Source organism: Pavona decussata, unplaced genomic scaffold (genome assembly GCF_977016875.1).
Source record: "Pavona decussata unplaced genomic scaffold, jaPavDecu1.1 SCAFFOLD_233, whole genome shotgun sequence".
NCBI classification, from domain to species: domain Eukaryota; kingdom Metazoa; phylum Cnidaria; class Anthozoa; order Scleractinia; family Agariciidae; genus Pavona; species Pavona decussata.
In genome coordinates, this window is record NW_028145638.1 from 4,516,508 (window position 1) to 4,537,143 (window position 20,636).

At 39.1% G+C, this 20,636-nt stretch overlaps 2 protein-coding genes across 2 annotated transcripts in view; both read left to right on the forward strand.

Annotated features, from left to right (window-relative positions):
* Positions 1-17,998, forward strand: part of LOC146458518 (atrial natriuretic peptide receptor 1-like) — a 54,756-nt gene extending 36,758 nt beyond the window's left edge. Inside the window, exons 14-30 of the mRNA XM_085091012.1 lie at positions 472-648; positions 1,896-1,971; positions 2,562-2,661; positions 3,141-3,215; positions 3,411-3,488; positions 3,926-4,030; positions 4,468-4,539; positions 5,159-5,324; positions 5,942-6,100; positions 6,663-6,846; positions 7,233-7,373; positions 13,060-13,183; positions 13,287-13,355; positions 13,663-13,837; positions 14,495-14,593; positions 14,816-14,907; positions 15,930-17,998. Coding sequence (XP_084947138.1) covers positions 472-648; positions 1,896-1,971; positions 2,562-2,661; positions 3,141-3,215; positions 3,411-3,488; positions 3,926-4,030; positions 4,468-4,539; positions 5,159-5,324; positions 5,942-6,100; positions 6,663-6,846; positions 7,233-7,373; positions 13,060-13,183; positions 13,287-13,355; positions 13,663-13,837; positions 14,495-14,593; positions 14,816-14,907; positions 15,930-16,169 — 2,132 coding nt within the window. The 3' untranslated portion in view covers positions 16,170-17,998. The remainder of the gene's footprint in view (positions 1-471; positions 649-1,895; positions 1,972-2,561; positions 2,662-3,140; positions 3,216-3,410; positions 3,489-3,925; positions 4,031-4,467; positions 4,540-5,158; positions 5,325-5,941; positions 6,101-6,662; positions 6,847-7,232; positions 7,374-13,059; positions 13,184-13,286; positions 13,356-13,662; positions 13,838-14,494; positions 14,594-14,815; positions 14,908-15,929) is intronic.
* A 1,855-nt stretch (positions 17,999-19,853) lies between these two features.
* Positions 19,854-20,636, forward strand: part of LOC146458519 (atrial natriuretic peptide receptor 2-like) — a 33,336-nt gene continuing 32,553 nt past the window's right edge. The window contains exon 1 of the mRNA XM_085091030.1: positions 19,854-19,873. The gene's annotated coding sequence lies outside the window, so the exon portion shown is untranslated. The remainder of the gene's footprint in view (positions 19,874-20,636) is intronic.

Consider the following 20,636-nt stretch of genomic DNA (forward strand, 5'->3'; position numbering starts at 1 on the left):
TCGAATTCTGATTGGCTTGATGTGTTGTTTACATCTGTTGCGATTGGCCAGGGTAACTTACGTTGGTTTTAGTTTTACGAGACTTAATTGGAAACTGCTCTGTAAGGCGCAGTAAATTCCGCCATGTAAACAAGAACCGCTGGGAGCTGAGTGGCTAAATAGTACCCTAGAAGAAACTGATTTCAAAAGTAAGTTTGCACATCAATTTCTGATCATGGGAGATTTCACACGAGTCCACCTGGGAACAAATAAACTAAAACGGACGAACGATCGAACAAGCAAATGAAAAACAGGTAGAGAAAGAGCCCTTAAAACGAAAACACCCAAGGTCAATTTTCTTGATATTTTAATAACTTCTCCGTATACTTTTATAAGCAAATTACGGGAAGAAGATAGGAGAATTTGTTCTTTGATATTAGTGGCTAAGCTAAAGGTTAATTCGTTTATTTGTTTTTCGTTTTGGCTTGTCAGGCCACGCCTACTTTGCGTACAAAGGAATGTTTAATTTGGATGGGGATAACAACACACAGAATTTTCAGCTGTACCCCAATGCAACCATTGAATGGATCAAAGGGAAACCGCCTGTTGATGTTCCCAAGTGCGGTTTTGACAACGAGAAGTGCATCGAAACCGAGAAACCCAAGTTAAGTAAGTTTCATAGGATGAACATGCATTGACATTTATATTTAACAAATCGAGGGTAGTTTTCTTTGGTTTATACTCTTATAGACTATAAAATGTTCAAAACTCAAGTGGAACCACTAATGGTTGGGTTTTGAAAATTTAATGGCTTCATTTTGTGGTCTATAAGAGTATAGATCAAAGAAAACTGCCGTTAATTTGTTTAAGGACGGTGCCTACTAATACCGAAGTATTTTTGTCCAGTTTATGACTATGCGAGAAAAGCAGATCTTAGCAAGGGCTATTGGAATCCAAAAAGAAAATTGGGGGTAACCACGCGTTTTTCAGAGATAATTAAACATTAATCTCTCCAAAAACCGCCAAAATATAAAGCAATGTACGGGATTTTTCCCTAAATTGAAGCTTAATTATCTCTGAAAAATGCATGGTTACCCCCAATTTTTTTTTGAGATACCAAAAGTATTTGGTAAGTTCTGCTTTCTCTGTATAGTTTTAAACCGCGCAAAAATATTCCTGTATTAGTAGGCACCACCCATAGGAAACCCGAGTATCTCGCGATGCGCAGAACGTATGCGCAGTAACAATAGCTTGAGTTATTGTAAAAGTAACTTTAATGCATAAAGGGGATTTTGACCTTTTTGGGTGAAAATGTTGCAACAATAGCTTAGTTAGCTTGCAAATTTTTTCTAGAATCGAACACTCAGAGAAAGAAACCAACTCAACACTTAAAAGGAATTCATTCGAATAACTCATTATCAAGACATTTTGAAGATTAAAATAGTAAGCCCGCCTAATTTTTTTCAAGTTGAAATTCATTCCGATTTTTGGCGGCGACATTCATCGACAGTTTTAGTACACTGGGGCGGTAATTTATAACAAAACCCAGACCAATAGTTTTAGTTTTAGTTGATACAAAAACGTTTTTACAATGACAACAAATCCCCGGAGGACTTCTCCATTAATATTTTATGGAGAATCGAAGTATCCGTTTTTTGTTTTGTTTTTTTTTTTTGTCTGCCTAGCAGGAGATACATCCTCGTGAAACTTCATGTATGCAACACTTTAGCATCCCTGTCATATTTCTATTGAATTGTATACATAATACAAGTTTGTGCATCCGGTTAATGGTATTTTTATATCAGAATTCTTGTAAAAAATTTAAAACTGGCTAGCACGTGTTCGGTCACGTGTTCTCATCAAATGGAAGAATTATACTTACAATTTGACACTTATCTTGTATTTCGTTTCTCTAGCGGTGCCAGAAATTGTATCTGTTTGTCTTGGAGTCACTGTAGTTGTAATTCTCCTTGGCGGAGCAATTATCTATAGGTAAGTTCATCATCATCATCATCATCATCATCATCATCATCATCACACAGCCATGGCTTGACTCCTGTAGTATGTTGCAAGTAGAAAAATACTATTCTTCTAGATAGGGATACTTTCCCGTCACGATTAATTTTACTCCCCGCGTTTTGGGCCTCCTTAATTACTCGGTGACACCTACTTAAACGTCTAGTATGTCGTAAATTGCTTTTAGACACCCACTACGTGTTAGTAGATTCCATTTTGAGGGATAAAATGCTATGGTCATGTATGACCGGCCAGCACTAGAACCATGGGAGTACCGGAGAAAATCCCTCGGAGCAGGGACGAGAGCCAACAACAAACTCAACCCACATCACATTAGTGGGAGGCGAGTGCTCTCGCCACTGCGCCATCCCTGTTTCCCCAGTGGTGAGAAGGCCTAAAGGAAACTATGAAGCTTGTTTTAGTTAGGCCTGTATTGTAACACTATTCGGAGAGGTTCACGATGTTGGCAGCTCGCGAGTAACCAAACCGATTCCCAATTCAGTTCAAGTTAACAACCACTGAATCAGAGAGAAAATATAATGTGTCGATTAACTTTTACGTTTTAGAAAACAGAAGCTTGAGAAAGAACTAGCGAGTGATTTGTGGCGAGTAAACTACACCGAAGTATCACTGAGAACCAGACAGGGAGGCTCTCTCCGCAGTCAGGTATGTAAGTAGACTAATCTTTTGCGCAAAGCAAGAGGGGAATAAATTTTTTTAAATTAACGGAACATGAATTAAGGCTTCAGGGCCCGGTTGTCTGAAAGCCGATTAACGCTAATCTCTTATTAAAAATTAACCGAGGTTTTCATCTCGCTTATTAAAAATGCTTTTAAAAGCTAATTTTAAACTTACAGTAAAAAAAAAAAGTCGAAGTCAAAACTGAGGAACAAAAATTTTTTTGAAGAGTCTTCACTGATTAGTAATTAAGCTCGAATCAAAGTTTACGTTAACCCGGGATTAGCTTAATCGGGCTTTGAACAACTGGACCCAGTCCTTTATGCCTTTTAATCAGCTTTCGGGTTCAATCCTGTGAAAAACGGCTTTGGCGTTCTTTAATTTTTTTTTTCGCAAATTTGCAAAACGTGTGATCCGTAGATTAATCTTAGAATGAAAGTGTAATATTTTCCGCTGTTCATTTGCAGGTTAGCGTGGTTTCCACGGAGAGCTTTGATAACATCAATCAGCGCCAACTATTCACTCTAGTTGGTACTTGGAGGGTGAGTTGGAGCATTTTTTTTAGTTCAGAGTGACAATACAATGCTACATCATGAAAACTGTTTTCGCCCTCGCGTCTCTACACTGGTTACACTTGAATTTACTCTGAAAATTTGTCCTAGTTGACTTCCCAGCTAATTCTACAGTGAACATAATTGTAAGAGGAAACGTTGCTGAAAGTCATTTTACTCTCTCAGTCCAATACAGTTGCCATAAAGAAACTCAACAAAAGAAACCTTGAACTTACAAGGGAGATTAAAATGGAGCTCAAACAGGTGAGTGGACACTCGACAGTAACAACAATTCATAGTCAAAATTTCGTGATGCCGGGTCGAGATTCTGATTTTGGAAGTAATATATCAAACACGAAGAAGACTGTTTCATCCGATTTCCAAACACCGAGAAGGTGGTTGAAAAAACGAGGCTCAGCCCCTTTTTAAACCAACTTCAAGGTGTTTGGAAATCGGATCAAATTCTCTTTCGAGTGTTTGATGTAGCTTCTAAAACTATTAAATATCCTTTGAGAAATTCAAAGCAAAAGTTCACCAAATATTATGGTAATCAAGATCACTTTTCCAAACATCCTTCACAGTAGTGATTTCCCTTGTTTTCTCTTCATGATTAACGAGTTTGAGAAAATTAATTCTTATGAAACACTCTTCCTGGTGTTCGATATATTACATGAAAACCCCCGCATTTCTTCTCCATTTAGATGCGCGACGTCCGTCATGACAACTTGGCGCAGTTCATGGGAGCATGTGTTGAAAACCCTAACATCTGCATCTTGTTCCAGTATTGTCCTAAAGGCAGCTTGCAGGTAACAGATTAGTTACACACACTGTTATGTTTTGTTTCATCGTTTTGCTGTTTTATCATGTATTTAATCTTCCCGGAAAGGTTTTTGAAAATGATTGTGGAAACATTTTTATAAAGCTTTTTTTTTCCCCAAAATGTTTCCGTGGCTGCGCACGTGCACAATATTTGCTGCGCAAGCAATTTGCTACCTAGAAGCGGAAAAAAAAAACATAATTGAACCTTTTCATAATTTTTTTTGTTGCCACACAACATTAGATGGGTGTAGACAAAGGGTATTCTGACGGAAAGTAATGTATCCAACATAGTGCTTCCTCGTTTACAGAATATTACTTCATTTGGCTTGCTGCAACACAAAACAAACCAAAACATAAAACGATGATTTCTTAGTGGCCTGTTGGAAATAACTACATTCAAAATAATGGAAATGTTTCTTTTCAGGATATTCTTGAAAACGAGGACGTGAAACTGGATAGCATGTTTGTGACGTCACTAGTAACTGACATTATTAAGGTAACTGTCGACGCTGTGATCGCTCGATGGTTACTTTTTGTTACACACATTTCAGTATTGCACAGACATAGGAGTCTGTACACGTTTAAGTGTAATTTTTTTTTAAAAAAATGTTACTAGAAAATTTAGTCTGTGAAAACGGTTATTTATTTATATATTTATTTATTTTTGTTGTATTGTTGTATTGTAAACACATAAAGACCCTACTGTGTACGTCTTAGTAAAGATATTGTTCTCACTCGAATTCTCCCACTCCCTCTTTTTCTTATTGTTAATTTTTTATCAGTTATCACTGAATTACATCATTATCAATAATCAATTATCAGTATCATTATCATCATCAATCATCAGATATACTGCTAGGTGTTCCTCTCAGTAAATAAAGTTGTATTATTATCGTTGTCATTGTCATTATCATTATCGTCATCATTATCATTGTCATTCTCGTTACTGTTAAAGTTATCATGATGGCGCACAGAGCAAGGGGTCTGAGCGGACGAGGATTGGACCCCATCACTCTCGCTCCACTACGTTATAGAAAAAAAAACCAGCCGTATGAAAAAAATAAAACAGACTGCCATAAATTTGACTGCAAGTTTTGATTCTTCCTTCATTTCAGGGAATGGCTTATCTTCACAGTACCGATATAAAGTCCCACGGGAGCTTAAAGTCTTCAAACTGTGTGGTGGATGGCCGCTGGGTGTTAAAGATCACAGACTATGGGCTCACTAAATTTAAAGCAAATCAAGCTGAAAGAGAAGAAGGGGAATACGCCAGGTTTTACCGTGAGTTTGTATATATATTTTATATATATGTGTGTGTCTATTGGCTGTATTAAGCTCACAACATTGTGGTAAAATGTACAGCCATCCGTATACGTTGGATTCAGAAGTCATACTTAAACTCAATCTTATTCAATCTCGGAAGGCTTGGTTTAACTTTTGTTGTAATTTAGCTAAACAAAACTGACATACGTTTTATTGCAACCAATCCGGAACAAACAATAGACGAATGACGTGTGTTTATTCAATACGTGGTTACATGATCCGCTCTGAATTTCTTTGACCACTGGACAATTTTTGAAACTAAACCAAAATCTCTGCAGACACCAACAACCAACCAGAACTCGAGGCAAATGTATGTAACTTGATCCAAGAACGGGAAAACGCGCACAGTCACAGAGTGTATAAACTAAAAGCCAAAACAAACACGACTGATGATTACTTTCAACATTCCGACAGTTCTAAAACGCGCACAGTAGTTTGTCACTTTTGCCAAGTACGCTGCGTTGTGCACGCACCGATGATTTCGCAAATATGAATATACCTACTATTATGCCGAATGCGCGTGGAGATTGCTATTGCACGGCATATTTCTCTGTACATTGCCATTTGTCTTTCAGGTATGGTATGGACAGCACCTGAACTCATGCGCATGGGAAAAGAAGCACCAGCCCATGGCACGCAGAAAGGAGATGTGTACAGCTTCGCCATAATCTGTCAAGAGCTCCTCACTCGCTCAGGACCATTTGATATGTGTTATTATCACAAAGAGCCTAAAGGTAAGAACGAGAACAACTTTTCATAGGAAATGAATCCTCTGATTAAGGTGGGCATTAACCACCAAAAGCCTTAGTGAACATAAATTGGATAAAAAGGCCTTTTAATTATAAATCTCGATAAGTGCAAATTAGCAATTTTGTTAAAGTTCTGAAACCACAGCATCGCGTTGTGTGAAACATTGGAAAGGAAAATAAAGCTGGGAATGTAACTGGAGTACATCATACCAACAAAACTCCGCAAAGATAAGATTCCTCCACGTGAAAAGAATGATAAAATTAATTAATTAATGAAGATGTGCACTAATATACTTCAAGATACTGCGAGATCTTTCCAGGAACCTCGAGGAGCTTACAAGGTGTTGGCAAGAACTTTAAGGTTCTTTACAAGATTGTTCAAGCTCCTCCAACATTTTAATGATTAGAGTTGAAGATCCTTAAGGATCACTTTCATGATTCTATAAGATCCTTAGGCATGTTTTCAAAGATCCTTGAGGGAACTTTTAGAATTTTTCAACAGAGATATTGAGAACCTGCTGTCTGTTTTTGTATCATCAAATCATAGAAATCGTCCAAAGAGTGATGATGCGAGAGAACCCTCCTTTCCGTCCTAAGTTCCAAACTGTAGTGAAAGAGTCCGATCTTCCTGGCTTGAGACAAATCACTGAGAGATGCTGGAATGAACTGCCTGAGGCTAGACCAGAATTCGAGGATTTAAAGAGACAGATACGAAAAATGTCTGTCGGAAGGTAATGAACAAATTCGTACGATGGAAAAATTCAAATAACGTAGTCTAACGCAATTGAGCGCTTTCCTTTTGGTCTGTTTGCTATGCTGTACAAGGTAGTTCTAACTCGTAAGTCTACGGTTGCTGACCATTCAAATAAACGTTAGTTATTGTGAGCGATACTTTCCGAGGATGCTGTTTACTTGCGAGTGTGTTGATGAAAAACAATTTATAACTAAGTTTTTCAAGACAAAAGGCATCATGATGATCGCAAAGTTTATTACCTGTAAAATGAGATTTCCTCGAAAAGAGTTCAGTATATTCGACAAAGGCCTATGTTTTTATAGTTCTTATATCAAATTATTCTGTCCATTTTAAGTACTAATCAACTATTTTACTCTATTCTAGGCATACAAACATAATGGACAACATGGTGAATATGTTGGAAAAATACGCAAATAACTTAGAAAGCTTAGTGGAAGAAAGAACTTCACAACTGGCCGACGAGAAAAGAAAAACGGAGAATCTACTTCACAGAATGCTTCCACCGTAAGTCAATTATTGAGCCTTAGAGAGTACTTAAAGAACGATTACAATCATTCTTGTAATTTTAATAATAATAATAATGTGGCCTTATGCTCCACTGGGAGAGAATCGGATTAAGTAAAGCCCGCCGCACACGTGAGGAAAGAGCTGAGCAAAATGCCTCACGAGGCAGATAGCTCAGCCGTTTCCTCTCGTGTGCGGTGAAGTTTTCAGGCGCGTAGGTAAGGGTTAGATAGGGGTGTTCGTTGAGCCCCAAATCTTGCTGAGCGCCGGAGGCGCTCTTACTAGGGGGGTCCGGGGGCAAATTTTTGAAAATCTGGGTTCCCAGAAACCTCCTTTCCTGCATTTTGAGACCCATTTTAGGCAAATCACAAATTTGTTTTACAGCAACTTTTTAAGCTACAATCCTGGCCAAAACTTCCCGGGACAGCAACGCAAAATAGCATTGTCACTGAACATCTTCATTCTCCATATCTTAAGCCGGTCTTCAACATTTTTATTAAGCTGTCTTTGCAATTTTTGGAAAGCCCCCTCCCCCCAAACAATGTTGAGCGCAACTGGAATCATTCGGACTGTAGATAAACTCAGCATCGTAACAACATTGCTTAGGGGCGGGGTGGCGGGGGAACAGTTCGTGATTAATTTTGCAAATCGTCCCATTATTTTTGGCCAGGATTGTCTGATTTTAGCGTTGCTTTTAAATTGCCAAATTATATCATTTTGAAGACAATTTGGAGGTTCCTTTTGTTAAAGTCAAGAGTGTTATGGCCATCCCCATCATCACCTCGCCGTAAAAAGTGAAAGTTAGTTACAGTCGCGAATATTGGAATAAGAGATGAGGAACGGCTATTTGTTTTCAGACGTCGATATGCGCGCGCGTAGTTATTTTGCAAAGTATGCACATAGAAGCACTGAGAGAGATAAAAATCTTTCGAAAACTGTAGCCAAATGGAGAGGGTATATCTTATCAGCGATGGTCCGTAGTTAGATGCAGTCTACTTGCCTGTTCCGAGAGAGGTTAGGAGCCGAGATGTTGGATGTAAAGACGAACATCTTTTTGCGACCTCCGACGCCCTCTTAGTTTTGTGTTAGGCAGGTGCCATTGACAACACGAACACAAATTTTAACAGAATACGAGATGGCGCTTTTCCCACTATTGGAGACGAATATCACTTTAAGAGCAGAAATGTTTAATTCCTAGCGGTGGCTGTTTTGCCAAATCGCGCGTATTGCGTGACCACTCAAAACAGATACAATACGTCATCAAAACATTTGTCCGAACATTTCTCGGCTACATTTCTCACCACTATAAAGTCATTTTGCGATGTTTGTTGGCACTTTATTACCTTTTTCAGCGTGTAAAGGCTTTCTTTATCATTCGATCGCCATGCTGAATTGCTTTCCTAAATGCATTTCACAAAGTAAATCTATTTTCGAACATTTCTCACCCCATTACGTAAAAATAATTCAAAATCAGCTTAGATTTTTTATTGCGACACGGGTGAGAAATGTTGCCAAAGTACTAAGGGACCGTTCATTTTTTATGAGCAGGGGGGGGCTGGTGGGATTTGGTTAATTGCCACTACGAAACTGTATGACCCCCCCCTAGCATGCAATTTTTTTCCACATGGCCCCCCCCCCCAGCAGAACTATTTTTTTCTGATGACCCCCCCCCCTCCCGCCCAACCAGAAACAAATCATACTCCTAACTTTAACAAAACGCTTATGTACTGTTTATATCAAAGATAAATGTAATTGTTACTGTGATTTCTTTACATTACTATTAACAAGTAACCGTTCTCTACTTAGGTAAAGATTTCTCGTTTAAAAAAACGTTTTATAGATAGCAACACGTTTACGGCAACGACAAACCCTAAATTTCCATTTAGATTCTCAAAGAAACTATAAAAATTAATCAAGCAAATGGTTAACGTGAAATTACTCCCCTTCGAGTAGAAACAATTAATACACGTACAGATCTGACTAACAAAATACAGATCGAAGCATACCAATCAACGATTACGAGTCATATTAAACAGAAAAAAACAGCGGACGCACAGATATCAGTCGCGTAGGTAAGGGTTAGATAGGGGTGTTCGTTGAGCCCCAATTCTTGCTTACTAGGGGGGTCCGGGGGCATGCTCCCCCGGAAATTGTTGAAAATCTAGGTTCCCAGAAACCTCATTTCCTGCATTTTGAGACCCATTTTAGGCAAATCACAAATTTGTTTTACAGCAGCTTTTTGAGCTATATACATCATTCCTACGGCATAATTGTTTCAACTTAAACAAGAAAGTTCAATGTACATTCCGCGCCCTGTCGAGTTCTGATAGCTATTCGATCTACTGATAGTCATACACCAAGCTGGTAAACTGCATCATTCTCGGGTGTAGGCCTTCGAACAAATTGACTATCTCGTCAAAATTGACAGGCATATCATATTTGATATGCATTAGAACCAGGGCAGACATTCTACTCTCTCGCATGGTACACCTCATGTAATTGTTCAACCTCCTCATTAAGTGCTTTTTCTTCCGCCATTACTGATCTGTAAAGGGGGTTCGTTCGAACCCCTCGAACCCCCCCTCCTACGCGCCTGGATATTAAAGTACTGCTATTAAAAATGACAGTTACAAGCTTTTCTGAAGATGGCTTACGGCTCAGATTTACCGTCAACTGAAGTCACCAACAACAGTTCTATTATTAAAACTAATCTGGATGTTCACACTAGGCATACTACTGAGTCTACTGATACTCCTGGGTTCAAATAATTTACTAATCAACAGTCTTTATAAAAGTGAGTACTATTAAAAAGAACATTAAACAATCTATTGATATAGTTCAGAGTACAACCACTTTTTAGAAAACTACTCCCCCAAGGATGATTCAATAGTGAGACTGATACGTTTTTATATTAATTTGAACTTGTACAAACATAGGTGTCTACCTCAGCTTATATTCATTATTGCTTTTCCAACAGATATGCTTCATTTCCTCAGTTGTTGTTAATATAAAATGCAGATTTCGACCTCAGTATGTAAAACAAATTAAAAGTGGTTAGGAAAATCGCATTAAATAAAATTGAAATAATATTCAATTTCTTCATCTGTTTCTGTGTTGAGCCACTTTCAATTTCCCCTACTAGCCAATTATTTCTGGTGACCCCCCCCTCTTTCACTCATTTTTTTTTGGTAGCCCCCCCCTTTAGTGCCATTTTTTTTCTCGTGGCCCCCCCCTAAATCCCACCAGCCCCCCCATGCTCATAAAAAATGAACGGTCCCTAAGACGAACTTGTGCTGTGGTCAAAAGGGGTAGAATAGAAGAGGACACAATCTTTCTTTCATTGGGAGAAAAGTTTACCTGGAAACAAGCCGTTTTCTTCCCTGCAACACGATTTGAATGAGCGAGAAATGACCACGAGAACTGTTACGTATTGAAACATAGCAAGTTCAATGTCACGCAGTGCGTGACTTACAGCTTAACTGGCTTTGAACGGAGCGGTCTTTGAATGAAGTGCAGTTATTTTCCCTTACGTTTGAGTGAAAAGCTACAACCACGTTAAAGAAATAATGTGACGGTGCTGCTTGAGGTTCTTACGCTACTAGTTGGGTCTATCGTCCTGAAGGGAAAGCACGAAAATGGAACTAGAGCAATTCCCCCTTCTATTCTACTATTCTGCTGTGCGATGTTATCTATCACTGCAGTAGGACTATCATCCAAAGTACTTAAAAACGCCCGCGAAAATTTCTATACCAACAATTTGTCACACTAGTAATGCTCTAGCTGTAATTTCTTCCTCAAAATATCGGTTTATGAGGATAAGTCTGCTTTCCATGCAGTCTACATAATGTACATCCGATGAGCGTGTGGAGATCCCCTGCTAAGGTCATAAGGACACAGTTTGGCATTTTGGTGAGATCACGCTAAAGCTATTTGCGCAAAGCTTACCCAACGGGTAAAAAGAGTAACTTCCTTGACTTGATTACTGGCCAAAGCAAAAATACGCACCATATGACGTGGTTGACCGCCAGTAACTTACATTCCAATGTTTCCACTTAGCAAATACGCACGGTAAGCCTTACAACAAGAACGCGCGGTCTAAGTCCTCTTTTCCATGACGACTAAAAAATGCGACCATATGTAACCCTTGAGACTTCAAACAACATTAACTTCATGTACAAGCAATAACACGCATGAAATATTTATCTTTTCTAAAGATATAACGAGTTTTTTGCAAAACCACTTTTTCAGACAATCCTGGCCAAAACTTCCCGGGACAGCAACGCAAAATAGCATTGTCACTGAACATCTTCATTCTCCATATCTTAAGCCGGTCTTCAACATTTTTATTAAGCTGTCTTTGCAATTTTTGGAAAGCCCCCTCCCCCCAAACAATGTTGAGCGCAACTGGAATCATTCGGACTGTAGATAAACTCAGCATCGTAACAACATTGCTTAGGGGCGGGGTGGCGGGGGAACAGTTCGTGATTAATTTTGCAAATCGTCCCATTATTTTTGGCCAGGATTGTATATACATCATTTCTACGGCATAATTGTTTCAACTTAAACAAGAAAGTTCAATGTACATTCCGCGCCCTGACAAGTTCTGATTGCTATTTGATCTGCTGATAGTCATACACCAAACTGGTAGACTGCATCATTCTCGGGTGTAGGCCTTCGAACAAATTGACTATCTCGTCAAGATTCACAGGCATATCATATTTGATATGCATTAGAACCAGGGCGCGGACATTCTACTCTCTCGCATGGTACACCTCATGTAGTTGTTCAACCTCCTCATTGTGCTTTTTCTTCTGTCATTATTGATCTTCATAGGGGGTTTGTCGAACCCCTCGAACCCCCGCTCCTACGCGCCTGGTTTTGGTGAGAAATTCGCCTCGCGAGGCCGTGAGGAAAATATCCAACATGTTTGATATTTGAGATTTCGCCTCGCGAGGCGAAATTCTCACCAAAACGTCACCGCACACGAGAGGAAACGGCTGAGCTATCTGCCTCGCGAGGCATTTTGCTCAGCCCTTTCCTCACGTGTGCGGCGGGCTTAAGTCACTCATCTCAGTAAAAATATCGCCTGGATAAGTGAACGAATGAATGAATGAATACCGTTTTCACTTCAGTAAACTGCTCTTGAACGTGAATGGCGAGTTTTCGAGCCAGTTCCTCTGCGTCAGTTTAGAAACTAATTTGAGCTACAAAACCTTTCATATTCATTTAAACATGAATAACACGAACATGAACATATGCAAAAAAAAACCTCGTTTTCTAACGACAGGTTTTGCACCTTAAACTTATTTTTGCAAAGGAAAATCAATCCAAAATTGGCTACCCCAACCATCACATTTATTTAATCCATTGCGCATATTCCACACATTGACATTCAAATCCTCTCAGTATGCAGGATGTTTGTCTCATGAACCTGTAGTTTAATGGCCTTAACTCCCACGAGTCTCCTGTAGCTCAGTGGTAGTGCATCCGAACTAGTAATCGGAAGGTCTTAGGTTCGACCCCTGACCGGAGCACTCGGATTTCCTTTTTCCGAGTATGTCTGTGTCACATTGAAAAATACATTATTCTCCGAATTTCTGTAGCTTCACCTTATTTTCTACATTAAACCAGATGGAATATTTCTCTCGAACGGCGATCTATTTTTATTCTCCACATTCACATACAGACCCGTTGCACGTGATCTGGTTCAGGGAAAACCCATCGTGCCGGAAAAATTCGACGAAGTATCGATTTTCTTCAGCGACATCGTCGGATTTACGTCGTTGTCTTCGGAAAGCACTCCTTTTGAGGTACAGTATAACTATGAAAAATAGTGGAAACGAAAGTGAATCTATTTGCTTGTGTATTTTTTACTTATTGATAGTTAAATATAAATGAATTTATCTTTTTCAGGTTGTCGAATTATTAAATGATCTTTACACGTTGTTTGATGACATCATTAGTAATTATGACGTATACAAGGTAAGGAAAACATATAAAAAAATTGTTTAACCACCATCTATCTATAAAACATTTTATGCAAACTCTTTCGGACACAGAGCAAGAGAGGCTTCAACCTCTCTTGCACAGAGTTGATGGGGGTAATTTGGCCACTGTACGTAAAGATATGTTAATGCGGCACTCGAATCTCGTTACGGTGGTCTGTTGACAAAACCAAATATTCGTTTTCACTCCCCACCACTCCGCAGCACCAGAGTTTCTTTAGAAACTAACCCCGTTATCCTTTTTAACGGAGCTTAATTCTTTTTCTCCTTTGGATGATATTCAGGTGGAGACAATTGGTGACGCTTACATGGTCGTTTCTGGACTACCCATAAGAAACGGCCATCAACACGCTGGGGAGATTGCTAGCATGGCGCTGCACATGCGCAAAGCGATATATGGCTTTAAAATACGTCACAGGCCTAATGAACAGCTCAAGCTAAGAATAGGAATGCATAGCGGTAAGTTGATTTCTACCATCTGAGCAAAAACCTAAAGTAATGATTCCACTGGGAAGAAATTAAGTTCTGACAGGAGTCCGTCCATACTGGGCTCCTGGTTCTGATGATTGTGCTATACAAGGTGGTTGCAACGTTTTTAGCCTGTGGATGTAATCCTGAGGTTGGAGGATTCAAACGGAAGGCAACTGAGCAGGACTTGGGTACTTAATATTGATGCTGTACAAGGTTGTAAAGCTTTTTCAGCTGTCGATGAAATCCTTTGATGTAACGAAAAACTTATAGAGTGTTTTCATGGCGGCCATGTTGGAGGAACCAAATAATAAAAGGTACTTACAAAAAAATATATAAAATTATTTCCCAAAGGAAAATCATTCGCATATTGTTATAGTGTTTCGCTCCTCCAATATGGCCGCCGTGAAGAGACTTAACAGCTCTTGGAGCCGTCCTTTCATTTCTTTCGTGTATCTATTTGTCGAAAATGGAAACTGAAATTGCCTTTCTTGGCTTGGAGCCTCTAAAGGCGCTATTGCAATCGCTATGAAAGAGTCAATATGAATTACAAGAAAGGTGAGCTCTGAAAGTCTGTATTTCGTTGACGATTGTACTGCAAGTTATGGGAATTAATTACATGTTATTATGTATTGTTTGATTCAAAAGGCCCCTGTGTGGCGGGCGTGGTCGGTAACACTATGCCTCGTTACTGTTTGTTTGGTGATACAGTCAACACTGCTTCAAGAATGGAATCAAATGGAGAGGGTGAGTTGGACTGAAGTGCCGAGCCAAAACATATTAGTATACAAGTCAGATCGATTGAAAATAGCTGCAAGAATCAAAGATAAATTCTTCTCTAGCCTTTGAGATCAAAGTCTAAATCTACTGTGTGAATAAACTTTCTTCCGCGGACTTTATTAGTATTTTCTGAGCCCCGTGAAAGTAAAACTATAATTCTCTTAACATATACGTTATGTTGTTTGGTAGCTCTTAAGATACACATCAGTCCAGACGCAAAGAGTTTCTTAGAGAACCTTGGAGGCTATCACATTCAGATAAGAGGAGAAGTCTTCTTGAAGGTAATTTTTATTTTAATTTGTTTTCTTCAAACGTTACTATCCAGTAAGCAGATAGTTATCAAACTCACAAGGTGAAATCAAAATGAACCGATAACGAGCAAAGCCTGTCTGTTCTTTTATAGGCTTGTTAAAGTGCACCTAACCCCTGAATTTTTTTTCTCTTAAATAAATCTTTGCTCCTGTGCGAAACATATTGTGCTATTTGGCGCCTTTTTCAACCAAATCTTGACTTCTGTCCCATGACCGAGCTAGAAAGGGGCATGGGTCTATTCCTTACATGTCGTCACAAACTGCTTTGCATGCATTTTCACAAAGACTTGATACAATGCAAATAAGTTTGTGACGTCAAGTAAGGAATAGACCCATGCCCCTTACTAGCTCGGTCATGGGACAGATGATGGCTAGATTTCGTAACTTTTACAGCCTATAAAAAGTCAAGATTGGTTGAAAAAAGGCGCAAAAGGGTTCAATGGGTTTCGAAAAGGTGCAAAGATTTACTTAAGCGAAAAACAATTTGGGGTTAGGTGCACTTTAAGGTAGAACTCCCGCTGTTAATCATCTTGTAATCATCCTCACCCAGGTACCGTGTTGACCATGTCCGATGTTGCGCTCTGCATGTACATAGACATGATTACGGATACTGAAGTACTTTTCACTCTTGAGTGTTGAAAACCGAAATTACACTATAACCAACGACAACGAACGTAAACAACAAATTAGGTCAATCAGAACTCGAAGCAAAATGTATGTCAACTTCGTTCCCAGGGTCTCTTTTAACGTGAAGAGGAGAGACCGTGGGAAGGAAGTTGAATGTCTGTCGAATCCGCGACAAAACACGGACGATCAAATCACGAGCAGCTTTGCTTTGACCCTTAATTGGTTGACAAAGTGGTGCTTGTTTTCCAGCCAATCATATGGCGTACCAGTCACGGTAGATCAGAGCCAGTAATATCGAAGTAATAACATCAAAACAATTATTTTTTTTTATGAAGTTTTCAGTTAACCTCTTCTTAACACTTCAGGGTAAAGGTACTTGGATAACGTTCTGGCTAGAAGGATCGGATTTGGCTCCGAGAGTTCATGGAACACCTCACAGGGACAAACATTTGACACCTCTTGTAACTAAACGACGCGAGAGTCGATGGACACTAGTGAAGGAATTGCTTCCAAAACTCGCTAAGCAGTCTAAAAACGGAACTCTCTCTCCTATCAAGGTCCCTGTATCGCCGAAAAAATGCGTCCAGCTTCCGCCAATATCTTAATGAGATGTCATCAGGAATGTTATAGGACGCTCATTGATGTCCAATCTCCTTGCACTTGGCCACTGAGAGGTGGCTGCAGGCGAGCCGAACAAGACCAGTCTGTTGATTTAGAGTTTGGTGCAAAAGATGTCCGGTAGTGGAACAAGTTAAAGTATCGCGTCGATTGGTTGACAAAATACAACTCAAAATGCAAACAAGTGTCCAGTAGAGTTTCATATCCTGAGCAAAGTTAAGACTGAGAATTGAGAACTCAGAAGTTTTCATTCGTAGTCTGAGATAGTCTGTAATAGCCGTCAATCGCAACCCGTCTCGAGATAGATGCGATCTGGAAAATCCCGAATATCTGAGATCATCTTATTCTTCATGCCGAATACATAGGTTTGTGGTACACCTAAATGCCACTAAAAATGCATGATGGCATCTAAACAAAGATATGTCTTACTGATAATTATAACTCACGAAGCTACTGAATATGTCTTCGTTCCTTCACTATACTGAAGCGGAATTTGATAATGGTGTGATAACCGTTATCCCAAGAATGCCAGGGGCAGTAGAGAATTTCCCTCTGCTGATTTTGTATTTTATAAACTACTGAGTAAGGCGACCTACTGTAGTTCTCTGGGCCTTGTTGAATGTTAAAGGCTCTCTGTTTACCTCGTTTACGTTGTAAATAACTAAAGTGTTTTAATCGTCGTTTGCTAGGCGGTTTAAACTGTTGCCGTGTAAATATGAAAATTGTATATGTATATGACGTCATAGTCATATACAAACGGTGCGTCATCTGAATATTTTATAGTTAATGCAACCAATTAACACTGGTTTAATCATAGATTATTTTTCTGTGGAATTTTCGAGACTCGTATGCTTCGATAGAACTGCCGCCATCTTCAGTTACAACGGCGAGCGCAACCTGGGGAGAGTACCGAAGGGACCCCTAGTCAGGGGGTCTGTCTCTCTCCCACTCCCGCCCCCCTCGATAGTTTAAACGCTCTCTCTCCAGGTTGCGCATAACAAACGCAAATTCAGGAATTCTCTGGTTCAATTTCCGCCCCGCGGTTCCTAAGTAGATCAGCTCACAGATTGTTGTTGCTTTGTCCCTATTCAAAGTACAATCCAGTGTGCTTGGTCAGTTAGGACCAATGAAGAAAAGAGAACTGTAAGGGACAACAAAATTGAAGGGAGGGGAGGGTACTGCCGCCCGTTGCCCGCTAATATAGTTAATATGAACGCCGTCCCTGTCCATTTCATTTGCTGTATGAACGAGCGGAGAAATATGCGAAATAGCTTAAATGACGTGAATTTATGTTTTAAGGGATGTTTTTATCGGCTTTGCCGCCTTGGTTGTTTAATTCAAGGTACTGCAACCAGTAGGCTTCAACGGACTAACTTGCAAAACAGTGTTTATTTAGCCAAGCGCGAAGCGCGAACCGAAAGGGAAAGACGGAAAAACCTTTGGATGAATAGACGCCTGTTTTGCAGGCTAGCAACGAATCGGCAGATTTCATATTACGTGTAAGAGTCGTATTATCAAGTGGCTTGTTTGATTTGAAATGTGACATGTCATGTATTGTAACCATGTCGGAAGCAATACGACAGTTGTCAGAGAACATTATGAAGCATCATCTTAAAACACGGATGACTCGTTGGTTGTTTCGCTAGTCTCGCTAGAAAAACTGTTTTAGACGTACATAAATACACTGTATATAATATATAGCTTTGAGGGATACTGTAATCTGGTATTTATTAAGATGTTACTTGTAATATAGAACATTCAAATTCAGGTATCCATTGTAAATGTTTATTATTAATATTATTATTTTTTGAATTCATTTTGTTATGTTTTTATATAGCATACAGTTCACTGTTTCGTTTATAAGGTGATAAGTAGACCAATAAATATGTTGGGATCCGTTCGTTTAAAAGTAAAATAATATACTAAAAGTTTTGGTTACAAGTGCACTTCATTTTATCCCTCAGGGCTCTCTTCAAAATCAAAGAAACAAAAATAAACAAATCAAATCAAACAAAACAAACAGCCAGCTAAAAGCTAGCATTTGTTTCGTAGGCCTGATTCAAATTCTAAGCATTTCTAACTATATTAATGACGTTTCTACACTTGTCATTTATTCTAAAATTTTTCGTAAGAGCTTCAATGAAGTTTTAACTCAATGATTTTACCGCACTAACCTTGAGCCTTTATATTAAATATCCTCGGGCATTTTATCTACTTTCCACATACAATATGGTTTAAAAAATGTTAAAACTGTAGGAAATGTTTCAAGCATTTGAAAAATGTCCAAAATAATAGCTGACCTTAAAAGCCTCTTCTAGAAATAAAAGGAAATCCGACAGAACACTCAGCGGGCGAACTGGATCCGTCATTCATATGCAAACAAAACCAACTTTCACATGAAAAGCTTTTCACTCAGCCTCACTTTCGTAATGAGGTTCAGAGCAACTCGGAAATAGGCGCCTATTGAAGCCGAGCCACTGTGTAATCACAAATGATTGCTAGCGATCGCTGCTAACTGAAACTGAACATCATATCAACCAACAATTAGTCAGCAATGAAGGCAAAGCAAGTAAGTCTTATAATAATAATAATAGAAACGTTCGTCAGAAATCGCTTACGAACGATAGAGCCTTATTCTACTCGCAGAATGATTGGGTGGTCTATACACTGTAGTACTGTTTTAGTAGCACGACCAAGTTTTTCAATCCCGACACCTGGTCGACAGGGATATGTGAGAGGTATTTAGTCGCTAAATACGCTTCCTTGCACTGTTACGACCTGTTTTTGTATATTTTAAAAACCGAAGAGATCTTCATTTGCACATGAACACTGGGTCAAATTAAGCGAATAAATGCATGGATGATGCATTGTGTCGAGGTGATATTAATTAATGATTGTCAGTGAGATCGGTAAAAACTGAAAATTAAAAATACTCAGTGATCGTCAAGCGCATATCACATGGTGACATTATATTTATTTGACCGCTGCGAAAGCTTAATACTTTCTTCATCAACCGAGCGTTCGTTATGTGGCAAGGTGTCTTTGCTGGGACTGACATGTTTTCTTTGGTATTTCACTGAGAAATTCATGGATTTTATCTTATTGTAATTTCGCATTGATAACTGACTAACCTTTTCTTTCTTTATCCGGCTTCTTTTTTTATGAAAATTTTCAAAACAAACAAAGTGTATCCAAGTGTCACGTGATAAATTAAGAGTTATTACAGGCTGCTGGCGATAACGATCGACTGGGTGATGTGTAAAGACTGGCTACAAAGAGGTTTAGATGAAATGTGTTGCAGATATATAGCATTTAGGATAGGATATAGGGTATAGGGTTTCCGGGTGTCGTTTTCTTTTTCTTGTGCGTGTGTCAGTTTTGTTTCGTTTTTTGTTTTTGTTATTTTTTTTTTTTCAGTTTCTCAAAGCCGTCATTCAGTATTCGCATTTATTTTCAGAGATGACGACAACGCCAACGAATTAAACGAAAATTAAAAACTACATTCGCTTTTTTGGATAAATTCGCGACAATTTGTACTCATTTAATAGTTGTGTAATGTGGCCGAACTGTCCAGGAGCAAACGTTCAGAAAAAGAAGGAAAATTAGTCATCATGCGTTCACGTTCTCCATAAAATCTTGAATGTGGTCATTTCATGTTGTTGTTTTGCAGAGGACGGCAAAGTGTATACAGGTAACGTGCAGAACCAGTGTTTTGCTATTGAAAACTATTGTTTTCGGACGTTCTCGTTGCCGACGTCCTTCGGTGTCGCTGCTTAAGCCTGGTTTCACTAGCGACGCAAGCACAAGCGCAAGCATAAGAATGGTTATTTTACCGTGAAAACGGCCTTGACGCAAGCATAAGCACAAGGATTAAAATGTTTCCTTTTCTTGTGCCTGCTTCGCGTTCGTTTTCACCTCGGGGCTCGGAAAAATACTACGCAACTCGCAAAATATCCGCGCTTATTATACGTAAAACCATCGAATAAGATGTTATATACTCCAATCTTTTTTACAACAATCACTGAAAAGAAAAGAAAAGAAAAGAAGAAGAAAGGAAAAGAAAACAACATCAACAACAGGCAATTCTATTTCAATGACTTTATAAACTTTGCAAAGACCACTAGTCTACAAACAGGTGCAATATGTTGCTGGATCTTCGTAGATCAGGATCAGCCATGCATGGACTAAATATAATAACTTGAAAGATGCAAGGCTGATCTAACAGTATTTTAAATCAGAACATCGCCTTTTCGTTCAGACAAAAGTAACCTTCACAGAAAAGTGACCCCGAATGCCTGTCAGACATTTTAAAGGAACCCCTAAGGGGGACCACAATCTCACTTTGTGGGCCGGCATGTATGACATTCATTTTCACCCACAGAAGGTACAAGTACCCCCAACAGGTACCAGCATAGGTCCAAAGGGTTGCCATACTGCTAATTTTAACCTCTAAA